Below are 14014 nucleotides of genomic sequence, written 5' to 3'. Positions count from 1 at the left end.
TTTTAAATAATGTGCTTAAGGGTTTCGACTCAATAAATTAAAAAGCATTAAATTGCATTTAAATATACTTTTATATTATAAATGCAAATTTATTTTTTTATATATATTTTTTTACATTTAAAATTGTGCTAAAAAATGGTGCTTCTAAGCTAGAAAATAATAAGTAGTGGCTTGAGTTGTTTTTTCTTCACACACTTCTGCTTATGTGCTTTTTATGGTCGGGTGCTAAAAACACACACAATTTTTTTTATTCAAATATTATTTTTCATCACTTAAACATTCAGGATTTAGTAAAGAAATAAATTCGTATTTCAAAAGAAACATGCAGCACGCAAAATAGAAGAGAGAGAGTAAGAGAATTGGTGCATTTTTTAAGTAAGTAAATGAACTCAATAAAACAGGGTGTCGGTAATTATGAAAAAGCAAGGCATTTGAAAACTCAAAGGTATTAAAATATCTGGTTTTAACGTTTAATTTTTTATATGTAGCAAAACATATTAAAATTAAGACTTTTTGACTTGTGCAATTTACTGTACAATAGTTGGATTTAAGGGATACTTTTTATTAAACACAAATTTAATAGTTTTTAAATTAATTTGTTTTTTTTTTTTTAATTTTTGTTCTTTTTTTGCATAAACCATTTTGGAGCGAGTGTGGGATATACAATTTTGGACGAAAAATTAGTTATAAACTTAAAGTTCACTTATAATAGTAATTTTTTAAGGTTATGGTTTAGGATATGGGATAAAAATAATTTATATATTTTTAAACATTTTAAACGAAGATAAAACACTTAAAATTGTTCACAAATACAATTTTACACTAAACACATAAAAATGTTCAAAAAATGTAAAATTATTAAACACGTAAATTAGGTATAGTACAGAGTTGCAACAATTAATAAATTATAATGTTGCAATTTTTAATAAATTATAATATTTTAATTTATAAAAAATAATAATAATTTTTACATTGTTATTAATAATAATATAAGCGAACGGAATTGCGGAATCTTTCTTTTTCAAAGTTCTTAAAAAGTGCTGCCAGATTAACAATCAACTTACAAAAAGCTTTAATAATAAAATTTTATTTCCATTCACAGAAAGATTTTGACCTAGAAATATTAATGTTTTTCTGAAAGCTCAGAAAGCAAAATGTTTCTAAAATTATTGTGCTTAATTGTATCAGATAGTTTTTGATCAAAACTTTTACTGTTTTCTTTGAAAGCTCAGAAAACTTTATGTAACAAGAATCGTATTTATGAAGTAAAGAGTGTCTAAAACTATTTTGGTTAAGGCTATCGATAGCTTTTGGCCTAAAACTTTTAATGCTTCATTTGAAAGCTCAGAAAGCTTTATGCTACAAGAGTTGTTTTTATGAAATAACCAGCTTCTGATTCAAAACTTTTAAGGTTTTCTCTGAAAGCTCAGAAAGCTTTATTGAACAAGAATTTTGTTTATAAGGCTAAGGTTTGATATAAATATTTCGCTTAATTCTATCAGGTAGCTTTTGATCGAAAACTTTCAAAGTTTGCTTTGAAAGCTCAGAAAGGTAAATGTAACAAGAATTGTGTTTGCTTATGATCCTAAACTTTTAATGTTTTGTTTTGAAAGCTCAGAAAGCTTTATATAACAAGAATTGTGTTTATGAAGTAACGTGTGAGTTTAGATAGCTTCTGACCCAAAATATTAAATGCTTTCTTTCAAAGCTCAGAAAGCTTTAAGTAACAAGAATTGTGTTTATGAAGTAACGAGTGAGTTCAGATAGGGTATTTGCTTTTATGAAGCAAAGAAAACGATTTTGCTTAATATCATTATACTATGTATATTGCATGGCAAATGTGCGTTTATAAAACCATGAAATATTTATTTTGCTTAGTGGTAAACTTTAATTCTCCGTATGAGCTTTCGCAACGAAAGCTTATGGAAGCTTTTGCAAAGAGTTTTTAGTTTTGATGAAAGACGTTGAACCGAAACCGTTAACTCAAAAACCTTACCTGTTGTGAAAGCTCAGAAAGCTTAATGCTACAGTAGTTGTATTAATAAAGTATAGACTGTCTGAAATTATTTTTATATGGCTGATCTGTTTTTCAACATATGGAAATATTAAGAAAAATAATTTCAGACAGTCAATACTTTATCAATACATCGCATTTGAAATCAAGCAAACATTTATTTTGCATAGTGTTAAACTTTTTTTCTTATGGGGACTTTCCCTATGAAAGTTTCTGATACTCTTGGTACAAATAGTTACAAACCAAACGGCGTGTATAGCTTGGGAAAAAATATTGTACCTGTATTGTATGGTATAAGTAAATATATTATAATAATCGAAAATTTGAGAGGGTAAGCATAAACTAACGCAAATTTAAATGAACTTTTCACGGAAGTAAGTATAATGCTATCGCCGTGTAATCTTCGTTAACAGCGTAAAATATCGAAGTTTGATCGCATTTGAACTTAAAAAAATATATATGTATATACATCTATTCATAGATTTGCAAAATTTCCATATGAGCTTTTGCACGGAAAGCTTAAAAAGCTCTTTCAATTCGATTCTAACCAGAAACTTTTGGTTCATGGTTTGGAAGATTTTCAGACCTATATATTCTTATAACTGCAAAACTTTGAAATCTCTATATGAGCTTGCGCTCTGTAAGCTTAAAAAACTTTTGCAAATAGACTCCAATCTAAAAGCTTTTTTATTTAATGATCGTGCGGAGAATTTTCAAACATACATATTCGTATAATTGTAAATATTTGAAATTTCTGTATGAGCTTACGCTCTGAAAGCTTAAAAAACTTTTGCATATCGACTCCAACCATAGAGGTTTTAAGCAAGTTGTAAAAGTTTCTATATGAGCTTTCGCTATGAAAGTTAAAAAAACTCTTGAAAATCAACTTCAACCTAAAAGGTTTTATTAAATAATGATCGTGTGGAGAATTTTCAAACTTACATATTCTTATAAATGTAAAAACTTGAAATATTTATATGAGCTTTCACTCTGGAAGCTTAAAAAAAACTTTTTGCATTACTTTCGCTGCGAAAGTTTAAAGCTCTTCCAAGCTTTTCCAAATGAGCTGCAACCAAAGAGCTTTCGTTATGTACTCATCGTTTGGAAGATTTTAAAACTTAATTATATATGTAGTACATGTTCACAAAGCTCACTGTTGCACTGAAGCTTTTCGAGCTTTATTTTTGATAACACTCTTTAAGATTCATTGTTGCACAAAAGGGTCGAAATATCAAACTAGTAGAATAAAGGTAGAAAGTCTACATTTTCATAAAAGCACACAAATTGGACCACAGTTAAGATGAAGATCAGACAATGTTACTAAAATTTTTATGCGAGTTGTGATAATTATAGAAAAACCATAAAGAAATTAACGTTTTTTATGCACCTGAATTGGATTATATGATTTCGGGCTAATACGATTATCGCATTGAACCACATATTGCATTTCTATAAGCTAAAAGGTTTCGATGTTTTTCACGTCGATTTAAAGATAACTTTAAGTTTTTTCCTCAATTCCGCTAATTTGCACTACATAAGTACTACTATAAACAAATAAAAATTACATAAAATATCCGTAGGCTTAAAATATATACAGTAAATGACTTACTAATTTGTTAAACAAACTGTAAACTTGCAGCGTCATCATTATCACAACAATTTCAACAAGCCGTGTAACATTGAAAAAATATAAAAGTTGCAAAAAATTTATGAAAATAATTGAACAAGCAGCTACAAAGGCAAAAACAGCAAATTGTAATTTTTAGCAAATTAATTTTTAAAGTATGAAAAAAAGCTTTAACACTTTGTGTACAGCTAATTAACTCAGCAAATGCAAATGAAATATTAAAAAAATAAAAAAACAGCAAGCTGTAAATGAATGGAATTTTCCAATAAAATGAGCGTTGAACTTTGACCCTTACAAAATTTTTATCTGCATATGCTACAAAAGCAATAAAAAGGCAACATATAAATATAATTTCCTCAATTTATGAAAAAATACCAATTAAATTAATTAATCCATAACTATGCGACCTATGAATTAATGGAAAAACAATTGTACAAATGAAGCAAAAGGGTAAATTAAAAAAAAAAGCAACAATAATGCTTAACACATGTTGATGAACTCAGCGAATTGAAAGCAACTTGTACAAGGAAGCTTTTAAAAACGAAAATAAAAAGTAATAGCATTTACAATAAAATAACAGTGTTACAAAAAATTATAATTTATTAAAGAAACAATTTTCATTAATAGAGCCGATGTAAAAATAAATTGCTTAATTATGAAATGTGTTAACGCGACTTTTTGGGTTTTATTGTTGCCATTAAAGATATTTCCACAGGATTAAAAGTCAGCATATTGTTGTTAGCGTGAAATTTTGTTCTTAATTAAAAATTAAATTTTTTTCTTATTTTTCCAAGGCAATTATGAATAGTTTTTTGTACTAGCATATATGTAATTGTTATATGAGAAAACGAGCCAAAGCGCCTAAAATTATACTACTCGCTTCTATTTAAAAAATTGCTTTTCAGGGATCTTAGAAATTGAGCTTCTGTGTCAGAGAAAATGGACCTAAATTTAGAAACCATGAGTTTTCTGTGAGTAAACAGTATGTATTTTTTCTCAAAGTGTCCAGATAGAACAAAGCGCCTCACAGTATACTAAGTAATATTACTTTTATGCGCTGAAAAGCATACTTTAATTATTTTACTGTCAATTTCAGGAATATAATTGTACAATCTTTTTATGTGAATTATGAAGCATTTTCGTGCTCATAATATTTGTCTAAAATTGTAGCTGATGATTTGCTAAAAGAGTTGGAAAGCGAGACGCATTTGCACACAAAACAAAAAAGAGAGGCCGAAATGCTAGAGTACGGGTAGTGCTCGAAAATTCAACGAAAAGATGTGGCGACTAACATAAGGTTTCAAGCCAGGAGCATACTCTTGTAGAAGCGCCAGAGGTGACCTAGTTACTGATGACCATAGCATACTGAAATTATGGAGTGAACACTTCTACAGCCTGGTAAATGGCAGTCAAAGCTAACACCATGACAAGGTGAATCCTATTCCCCAATCGAGCAGACGTTCCATTGCCCGACCATGAAGAAGTTCGAACAACGATTACCCCTCTGAAGTACAACAAAGCGGTGCAGGCCGATGGATTGCCGGCCAAGCTATTCAAATGCGGCTGTGAAGAACTGATAAGGAGCATTCGTTAGCTTCTTTGTAGAGTAGGGTCGGACGAAAGCATGCCCGATGATTGGAATTTAAGTGTGCTCTGCCCAACACATAAACAGGGAGACTTCACAATATGCGCCAACTATTAAAATGAAGTGATTTACAAGTTCTAAAAGAAGCGCCTTCATATTGGCTTTGCGTTCCCTTGTGGTAGGATGTCTTAAAGTAAACTAAACTTTAGTAAATGAGTTGCTCTAAAAAGTGCTTTACCTAGCTTTGGTAAATGAGTTGCTAAGTGTCTGAAGAGAGCTGTAGTTTAGTTATAAATAAGGCAACTAATATTCATATTGGCTTAGAGGTAGAGAGACTGTTGGTACTCTAAAGTTAGGTAAATGAGTAGCAATGTATCAAATTTAAACTTTTGTGAGAAATAATCCGCTGAAAACTCATTATTAAATGATATTTTCCTATAGTGCCTAAAAATATGCTTGCTTTATAAGTATGGAAAGATATACTAATGAAATTTACTATTGCACCTAAAGGTATGCTTGCTTTATTAGTATGGAAATATTTCTTTTGCGCTTAAAGGTATGATTCATAAATATGGAAATACATGAACAAAGTCAAAATTTATTTATATCCGATGTTGATATTAATACCGTATACTTTCAGGAGTTGACTGATTTTATAGTTCATGTTGATGCAAGTTGTGGAGCTTATAAACGCAAAAAAAAAATCATATTTATTTATAACTGATATTGATATAATTGCTGCATACTTTTAAGAGTCGTAAATAATGGGTAACTTATGGGTTACTATATAGACATACTGAAAATCTAGTACTTTTGTTGTATGCACATTATTTTTATTGATTTTGCTTCTACGCCTAAAAGTATATGCAACAATAGTTGAAGAAAATTTGAGGAAAATAAAAAAAAAATATTTATACTCCTAAAATCAAGCGCTAAGCAAAAGAGTAAAAAATTTTCTCCAAAATAACAAGCTTTAAATAAAATATTTAAAAAATAAACTAAAACATAAGCATACATCTAGGCTGATTATGAAGCATTAGAATTCACTAGCATATTTGATTTACTTTGTGGGTTGCTAAATATCGCATGCAACATATTTATAAGCATACAAGTGAGCATAATACTCATAAAATACATTTGCAAATAGAAATATCAAAAAAGGTAAGAAAAAAAGGACACATTGAATTAAAAAAAATATATATATAGCATAAGTGGGTGCGAGTGGGTGCTGCTTTTTGTGCTGGTGCAAGTGCTGGTGTTTTCAAAATTTTCATTTAAAATATTTTGCATATAAATTTGTGGAATATATAAATATTTATTTTTTTTTTTGTTTTTTTTTTGCATAATATAGTACATACAAAATTTGTTGCAATTGTTCAGTGAAAATTAATTCTATTTATGCGGGTATTGTATATTACGCTTTATTTTGTGCAACATTCTTGCATTTTTGCTTGTTGTCATTGTGCGGTGCCTTGCTTTGTGCACCATTTATATACATGCATGCATTTTCATTTCACGTAAATATTTTGGAGACTTACTACAATTGCTTTTTGCTTAGCTAAGGTGTTGGTGCTGAAATAATTCACTTTATTTTCACACAAATTCACTCACACACATAAACAATTTGCTCACTGAAAACTGGAGAAATTGAAAGTTAAATGAATTACAAAAGTATTATGAAAAGGAATTCAAAATAAACCTAAAATTTGTGCTAAAATAAAAGCAAAAATTATTTGTTATTTTGTTTAAAAACTTCTGTTTGAATTGTTTTCATGTAATTTCTCATATATGTACGTATTTCGGTTGAACGTGCGCAGTTGTGAGTGTGTGTTCATACTCTTATTCAGTGTATTTGAATTTGATTATGAGTGAAGTTGGAAAAATAAAGTTAAAAAATTGCTGTGAATTGGCATGTTCGAGTGTGCAACTAAGTTTGGCATCACTAGAGATTTGAAATTGTTTGAAGCAGATGTAAATATTTCATGCATAAGGGTACAGAATATAGAAATTATTCTTTTATACCCTGAACAGAGTTGCCTCGTAGTTTGTAGCACCCTGCAGGAAACGTAGGAGAACATGCAAAGTGTATATAACGGGTGATCCAAGTAGTCCTTTTTTCAACAGCCTTGTTTTGACAGATCGCGCGCGAGTTGTGTTAAACTGCCTTGTTATTTTTGTATTGTGTTGTTTCACATTTCATCATGGAAAGACTTTCGCTTGAACCACGTCTACAAATCGTTCATTTTTATTACGAAAATTCACGTTCTCTAAAGAATGTGTTTCACGCGCCCAACTTATTGTCAACATAATCGGCCTACTGAGCGTACAATTCGCAACACCAACACCCATACAGCTTCTGCAACAACTGAAGCCGCTCGACCCAAGCGAAATCGCTTCGCTCTATGGGCTCCTGAAAAATTCCCAGAAGATCCGACGTTTTCGAGCGACATTTTGTTCAGCGATGAGGCCCATTTATGGTTCAATGGGTACGAAAACAAGCAAAATTGGCGCATTTGGGACAAAGAGCAACCTGAAGATATTCAAGAGCTGTTATTTCATCCAAAAAAGTAACAGTTTGGCGTGGTTTGTGGGTCGGTTGAATCATCGGTCTATATTTTTGGCTGAGCCGTATTCAACGATTTAATTGTTTCATTTACCCTGATTTTGATTCTGATTTTAAATATAAGATCAGTTATATTTAAAATGATTTACGAGCCAATAACTATGGTGATCGAGTTCCACCTGGATTTAATTGGTTAGTGTTTAATGTGAAGGAATGCCTTACATTTTTTTAGATATATTCCTTAGTCGACTTAATGAATCATACTATTTTAGCATATCTAGAGTTTGTACGAAACTGTTCCCATAAGATTAGTCCATCTACCATTGTTAACGACAAAAACTTCAATCAAGATATTGTTTCAAATATAGCTTCTTAGCAATAGTGTTATGGGAGAAGTTCTCAGCACCTCTTTCGTCGATCAACTGAACAATTTTTCGATGATGTTTTCGGTATTTAGTCATACTAAAGATTATTTTTTTTATTATTTATTTAGGAAATAATCCTTTTTAGGTAGCCTCAACACATTTTGATTTCAAGTATTTGGTTCGTGACGTCATGGGCATATTTTTTGTAAAAAGATCACTGACTAGACGTCGCTGAATATATATTATTCAATAGACACGCAAAAAATGTACTTTATTGTTATAAATGGCATTTTTTTTAATTATTTAAGGTATTAGGAGCTCCATTTGACGAGTTGGTTAATCAAGTTGACTGAATTATAAAAAAAAAAATTTAAAATCTATTATATTACACTTGCAGTTATTTTTTGCATAAAAGATAAAATCTTTAAAATGAAAGTTAGAGAATTCTCTTCTGGTTTAGTACAGAGTGTATGGGTCCCATGAGAGCGCGGCGCATGCTGTTCAACTGGCAGTATTTGCGGGGTCGTTCAGAAGCAGAGCTCAGCTCTCCTAACTTGTATTGGTTCTGAGTCGTCATTATGCGATAGGATTTGTATGAACACGTCATTCACTTTTTTACTGTCTCATTATGATATCTTGTCTCTTCAACTTTGTACCATGCTGGTAAAGTAGCTGAACTACCATGCAGGTAAACTAGCTGAACACGAAATCAATCAGCCGAGTAGCTTAATGATGGGGTCGAGTCGGTTCTAAATGATATCGTAATCAGACGTCAGTGCGTGATCTTGTGATCGAAACTCTATCTTAATACATAAGCCATTTTCATTTTAGTTGTATAGTATTTTGAGTGAAAGTGCTATGAATATTTCTGTGAAGATTTTAAGGCGTTTCTACTTTTTTTCGTATAATAATATATGTAATTGGCAGCCCCTACCAGGTTTCATTATAATAATATTTCAGTAGTTTATTATGTATATCGTCACCTAAAATGGAAAATAACGTAACATCAATTTTTTTCAGTTTACAGGCGAAGGAAAAACGATAGAATAGAAACCACTCATATTGAAAACAAAAAATTTAGTTTTGGTTATTAAATCGTTATATATTGGTTATATTTGACAACGGCAGCTGTAATTATATGCCACAACATGTAACATGATGTAGTAAATCGTAAGCAATAAAAAACTCATTTTCGTTTTTTTCGATGATACGTTGTTCTGCATTTTAGGTGAAGTAAGATAAATTTCGGAGCTTGCAAGTTAAATATCTCAGTGTAAGAAATTAATGCCGTTTATGTACGTATGTTTGCGTATGTATGTACATATGTATATATGTTAGAAGCAAAATGTTGTTAGACTATGTATAATATCATATATTTATGTATGCATGTATGTATGTATATATGTATGTATTTACATATGTTTAATAAATAAGTATATTTGTATGTATAGAGTAGAGTTATGTATATAGGTTTTTATGTATGTATGTATGTATATAAATATTTCTAAATAATTAATGAAATATATGAGAGTATATAAAATAAAAATATTATTGCTATTTTATATATAAGTGATATTTAAAATTATGGTAGACAATAACTTAAATTAAAATATAAAACCTAGAAACATAAATATTTTCTAAAAATAAATTTCTTTCGTCTAAAATAAGTTTTTTTATATATAAAATAATATAGGATTAAAAAAAACTTAAACATTTTTTCAGTCGAAAAAATTATAATATTCCTGTTCTAGAAGAAATTATTTTTTACAATAAATTTTTTTTAAAAATTATTATTTATTAATATATATATTATTAATATTATTTTTAACAAAAAAAAAATAGTATTCAAATACACACCTGTATTTAAATAAATATTTTCATATTTACACACACACACACACACTCATAAATTTCACCAACACACGCTTTGCCACCAATTATTTGCTTTATATTACCTTCTTTTCCACGCAGGCTTTAGTACGCAACTCAAGTATTTGTTGTTGTTGGTTTTTAATAGATATTTATAATTTTTTTTTTAATAAGGAAGGACATACTAGGGATAGGTTTGGGTATTCAAACAGTTTGTTAACACTACGGGAGCAACTTTGCATACTTTTAGGGTTCCTCGGATTTACTTAAGCTAGTATTTTCTAAAATGTGTGTATATATTTTTGGTAACTAAATACACGTGGAGCAGCACATATTTTTCAATAATCACAAAAATATGGCTACTCCAGCGCGATATTTCGTTTTTTTCTTGTATAAAAACACACACATTTTATGCATATTTATATACATATTAGTATTTTGTTCTTAAATATTATTAGTTTGCGTAATTTATTGCATACTGATATATAAGGCGTATATGTTTTCTACTATTTCGGTTATTAGTTTACTTTCGTTTTTGCGTTGCCATATGGTAGTTGCTGGTTGAAAAATGTGAAAAATCTACTTACCATATTGTTTCGTACGGACGGGTATGGGGGGTGTTGTTGCACCTTCGCCGCGCTGCGAACGTGCCGCCAACCATATATAATACAGGGTATCAGGATAGAGACCATCAAGCGTGTAGGATTCAGTGTTCGAAATGCGCCTTAAGTAGAAAATGTGGAAAAGTTGAGTTTATTTTGTGGAATTTCATAAAAGTGCATATTTGCAGTTGAAGTTGTAAAATAAGCAAATTAAATAAAAGTTGAAAAGTAAAAAATTAAAATAAAGAGAAAATATGGTTCTTACACTACCTGTTTTAGACGGTAATTTAAAATCCTATAGTGAATTCAATTATTAAATTTTCAGACTAATATATTTTAAGTAAAAAAAAACTCAAATTTTTATTTTTCCTTTTTAACACCTATTTTCTCAAATGTTTTTATTTGTCCTCCTCAAATTTGAGACATTTACTAAATTTTGCAATTTTGAAAAATTCCGTAATTTGTAAATGGCTCTAACCGCACTTTTGTTAAAGACATTTAGAGTTTAGTAAAATTCAAAGACTTCACTTTAAGAATATAAAATATTTTAAGGTAATTTTTTATCGCTTCGAAAAATATAAAAATTTCTAAAGAGGCTATCTTCTAGTATGAGTTATTTTAGTAAACACCATAAAAAATATCCATAAATTTCTTTTCGAAATATATTGCATTATTTAGGGGAATTTTTTTTTAGGCTACGATGAATCAAATTCGACTTTCTCGGATTTTTCTGTAGGAAATTTTGTTATTGAATATTTCTCATACCCTACAGCTCTCTTCTTTATTTTTACAAAACACAAAAAATATGTAAAAAGGGAAATTTATGATTTTTTTAATTTAGGGAAATTTTGAAATCTTTTTTTTTATTATTTTCATTATATCTAAAAATAAAAATCTTTGTTTGAAATAAATACTTAAATGATGAAATATAAGGATATTTTCGAAATTTTTTACGTTGTCAGGAAACACAAATTTGACTTTTTGACAGATTTTTTTTGTTAAATTTTTGTTTTCTCATATCCTACAGCTACAGATTTTTTAATTTTAACAAAACGCAAAAAATATGTAATAAGGGAAATTTATGAATTTTTTTTAATATTTAGGAAAATTTTTAAATATATTTTTTATAATTGGGTTATTTTTTGCTAATTTTTTATTTTGTTTAAAAATATAAATCTTTGTTTGAAATGTCTGCACATTCGCCTAATAACTATGTATATGTTGAAATATAAGCATATTTTCGAAATTTGTTACATTCTCAAGAAAGCTTTTGGAACCATCTTTAACATGACCTTAAGTTTTTCGTAGAATAATAATTTTTTGGGATATCTAAATTTCTTTTTAAAAAGGTCTAAGTATAGAGAAATTAAAAATAGATTTCACCTAAAAAATATTTTAGATGAAAAATTTAGGGATATTTTTGAATACACTTTTTAACTACTTTATTTTATTTTTATTTTATCTTTTTAGGCCACGAAGAATAAAATTTGACTTTCTCAAAGGATTTTTTTTACTTTCTTTGAATAATAAAAAGTTGAAATTTAGAGAAATTTAAAAATTTTCTTTTTAAAAAAATTCTTTCTCGAATTACGCAGTATTGATTTGGAAATTAGTTTATTACACTTTTTATATTCTGAGGTACGGGGATATTTTCAAAATTGCATGCAATTTTTTTCTAAATTGTAGGATATACATACAAATGTAAATATTAAATTAAGGTTATAAAGTTACAAATGTTGTGAGAAACTTTTTCTTTATGGCTACACTTTTTAAGAAATTTTTTAAGATCCTAATTTTTGTTGAATAATAAAAAGTTGAAATTTTGAGAAATTTATATTTTTTTGCAACAAGTTTTAGACTCCAATCGCACTGTATCGGACATTTTTTCTCAATTGTAGGTTTTTTGCTATTTCAAGAAATCTTCAAATTGAATTGAGTTTAGTCAGTTTGAAGTTGATTGTAACCCAATGTTAACATCTCGAAATACGGGGATATTTTAAAAAGTTTATCAAAAAAACTTTTTGAATTATAAAATGCTTTTTAAGATATTTTGTAATATTTTTGGAAACAATAATTTAATTGGAAATGTCCTAGTTTTCATTCAATATTTGAAAACACTGAGGAAATTTTTGAATATTTTTTCAACTTAAAAAGTTATTAAATTGAATTACGTTGAGATAGTTTGAAGTTAATTTTAGCTCACTGCTAATATCCTTAAATACGGGGATATTTTCAAACTTTATGAAAACTTTCTGAATTGTAGAATACTTTTTAAGACATTTTGTAATATTTTTGGAAACAATAAATTATTCTGAATGTCTTAGTTTTCGTTCAGTATTAAAAATGACCGGAAAATTTGAATTTTTTTAACTTGAAAAAGTTTTCAAATTCCATCAAGTTGAGTTAGTTTGAAGTTAGTTTTAACTCACTGTTAATATCCTGAAAAAGGGGGATATTTTCAAAACAGAATTTTTCTGTTATTGTAGAATAATTTTGAAACATTTTGATAGATTGTTATAAATAAAAATATTCCTGTAATTTCTCAATTTTTAATATCCTGATATGCGGGGAGGTTTTTTCGAGCTCAAGGAAGTTTGAAGTATTTTGTTATTTTTAGAATGTCCCTTAACATAACAAACAATTTTTCTAATTTTCTGAGTTTTGCCGTAGTTTTGTATAGTTTTGTTTTTAGGATATTTTCGTAACTTATTTGTAGCTGCGGGATATTTTCAATTACATCCAACCCAGGTAATTGAATTACATCAGTAACGCTTCCTGCTACCTTAGTTGCTAATGCCGCCCGATTTTATCAATAATGCGTACACATTTCAATTTATTGCCAAGATTTCAATCAACTATTACATTGCGCAAATAAACATACATATGCACGTACAAAACATGGCGAACATTGGCAAGTGGAATTCAATATGTACGTGTCAATTGTCGATATCAGTAAGTATTTTGTTAGATAGTGTGCGGGTTGTAATCGAATGGGCGAAATATTAGTGCCAATATCCTGTCTGCATACATTTGTATGTCTATATGTGTGTATGTTTAGATGTATATGTGTGTGTTATACTCACTTGTGATGATCCTGATTTGCATATGTGTCATTCCAGTATAATTCGTAGTGTACGATATTCTCACTGGAATGTGTCGGTTTCGACCATTGCAATGTGACTGCGGTCTCGCCGATATCGGTGGCCCGGAAATTACTAGGCTGTGAAGGGACACCTGTCGCAACAAATTCATGCATACGTATTGGCGTTGTTTTTTGTCGCCGGCGTCGTCGTCGTTGTTGTTGTTGCATTGTTGTTAGTGTTGGTTATGATTATAAGTTTGTTTGTGGTATCACCATCAATGCCATCATCAGCGTTATCAAGATTATC

The 14014-nt window shown here is 29.1% G+C and overlaps 1 protein-coding gene across 3 annotated transcripts in view; it reads right to left on the bottom strand.

Annotated features, from left to right (window-relative positions):
* LOC120769706 (tyrosine-protein phosphatase Lar) overlaps positions 1–14014 on the bottom strand; it is a 940463-nt gene that overhangs the window by 34989 nt on the left and 891460 nt on the right. For all 3 annotated transcript variants that reach the window (XM_040096840.1, XM_040096841.1, XM_040096842.1), the window contains 2 exons: positions 13709–13859; positions 10611–10747 (listed from right to left, as the gene is read on the bottom strand). In XM_040096840.1, coding sequence (XP_039952774.1) covers positions 10611–10747; positions 13709–13859 — 288 coding nt within the window. The remainder of the gene's footprint in view (positions 1–10610; positions 10748–13708; positions 13860–14014) is intronic.

The sequence above is a fragment of the Bactrocera tryoni genome, chromosome 2, assembly GCF_016617805.1.
Source record: "Bactrocera tryoni isolate S06 chromosome 2, CSIRO_BtryS06_freeze2, whole genome shotgun sequence".
Classification (NCBI taxonomy): Eukaryota; Metazoa; Arthropoda; class Insecta; order Diptera; family Tephritidae; genus Bactrocera; species Bactrocera tryoni.
Note: the sequence above shows the minus strand (reverse complement) of the source record. Positions and strands in the feature narration are given on the sequence as shown.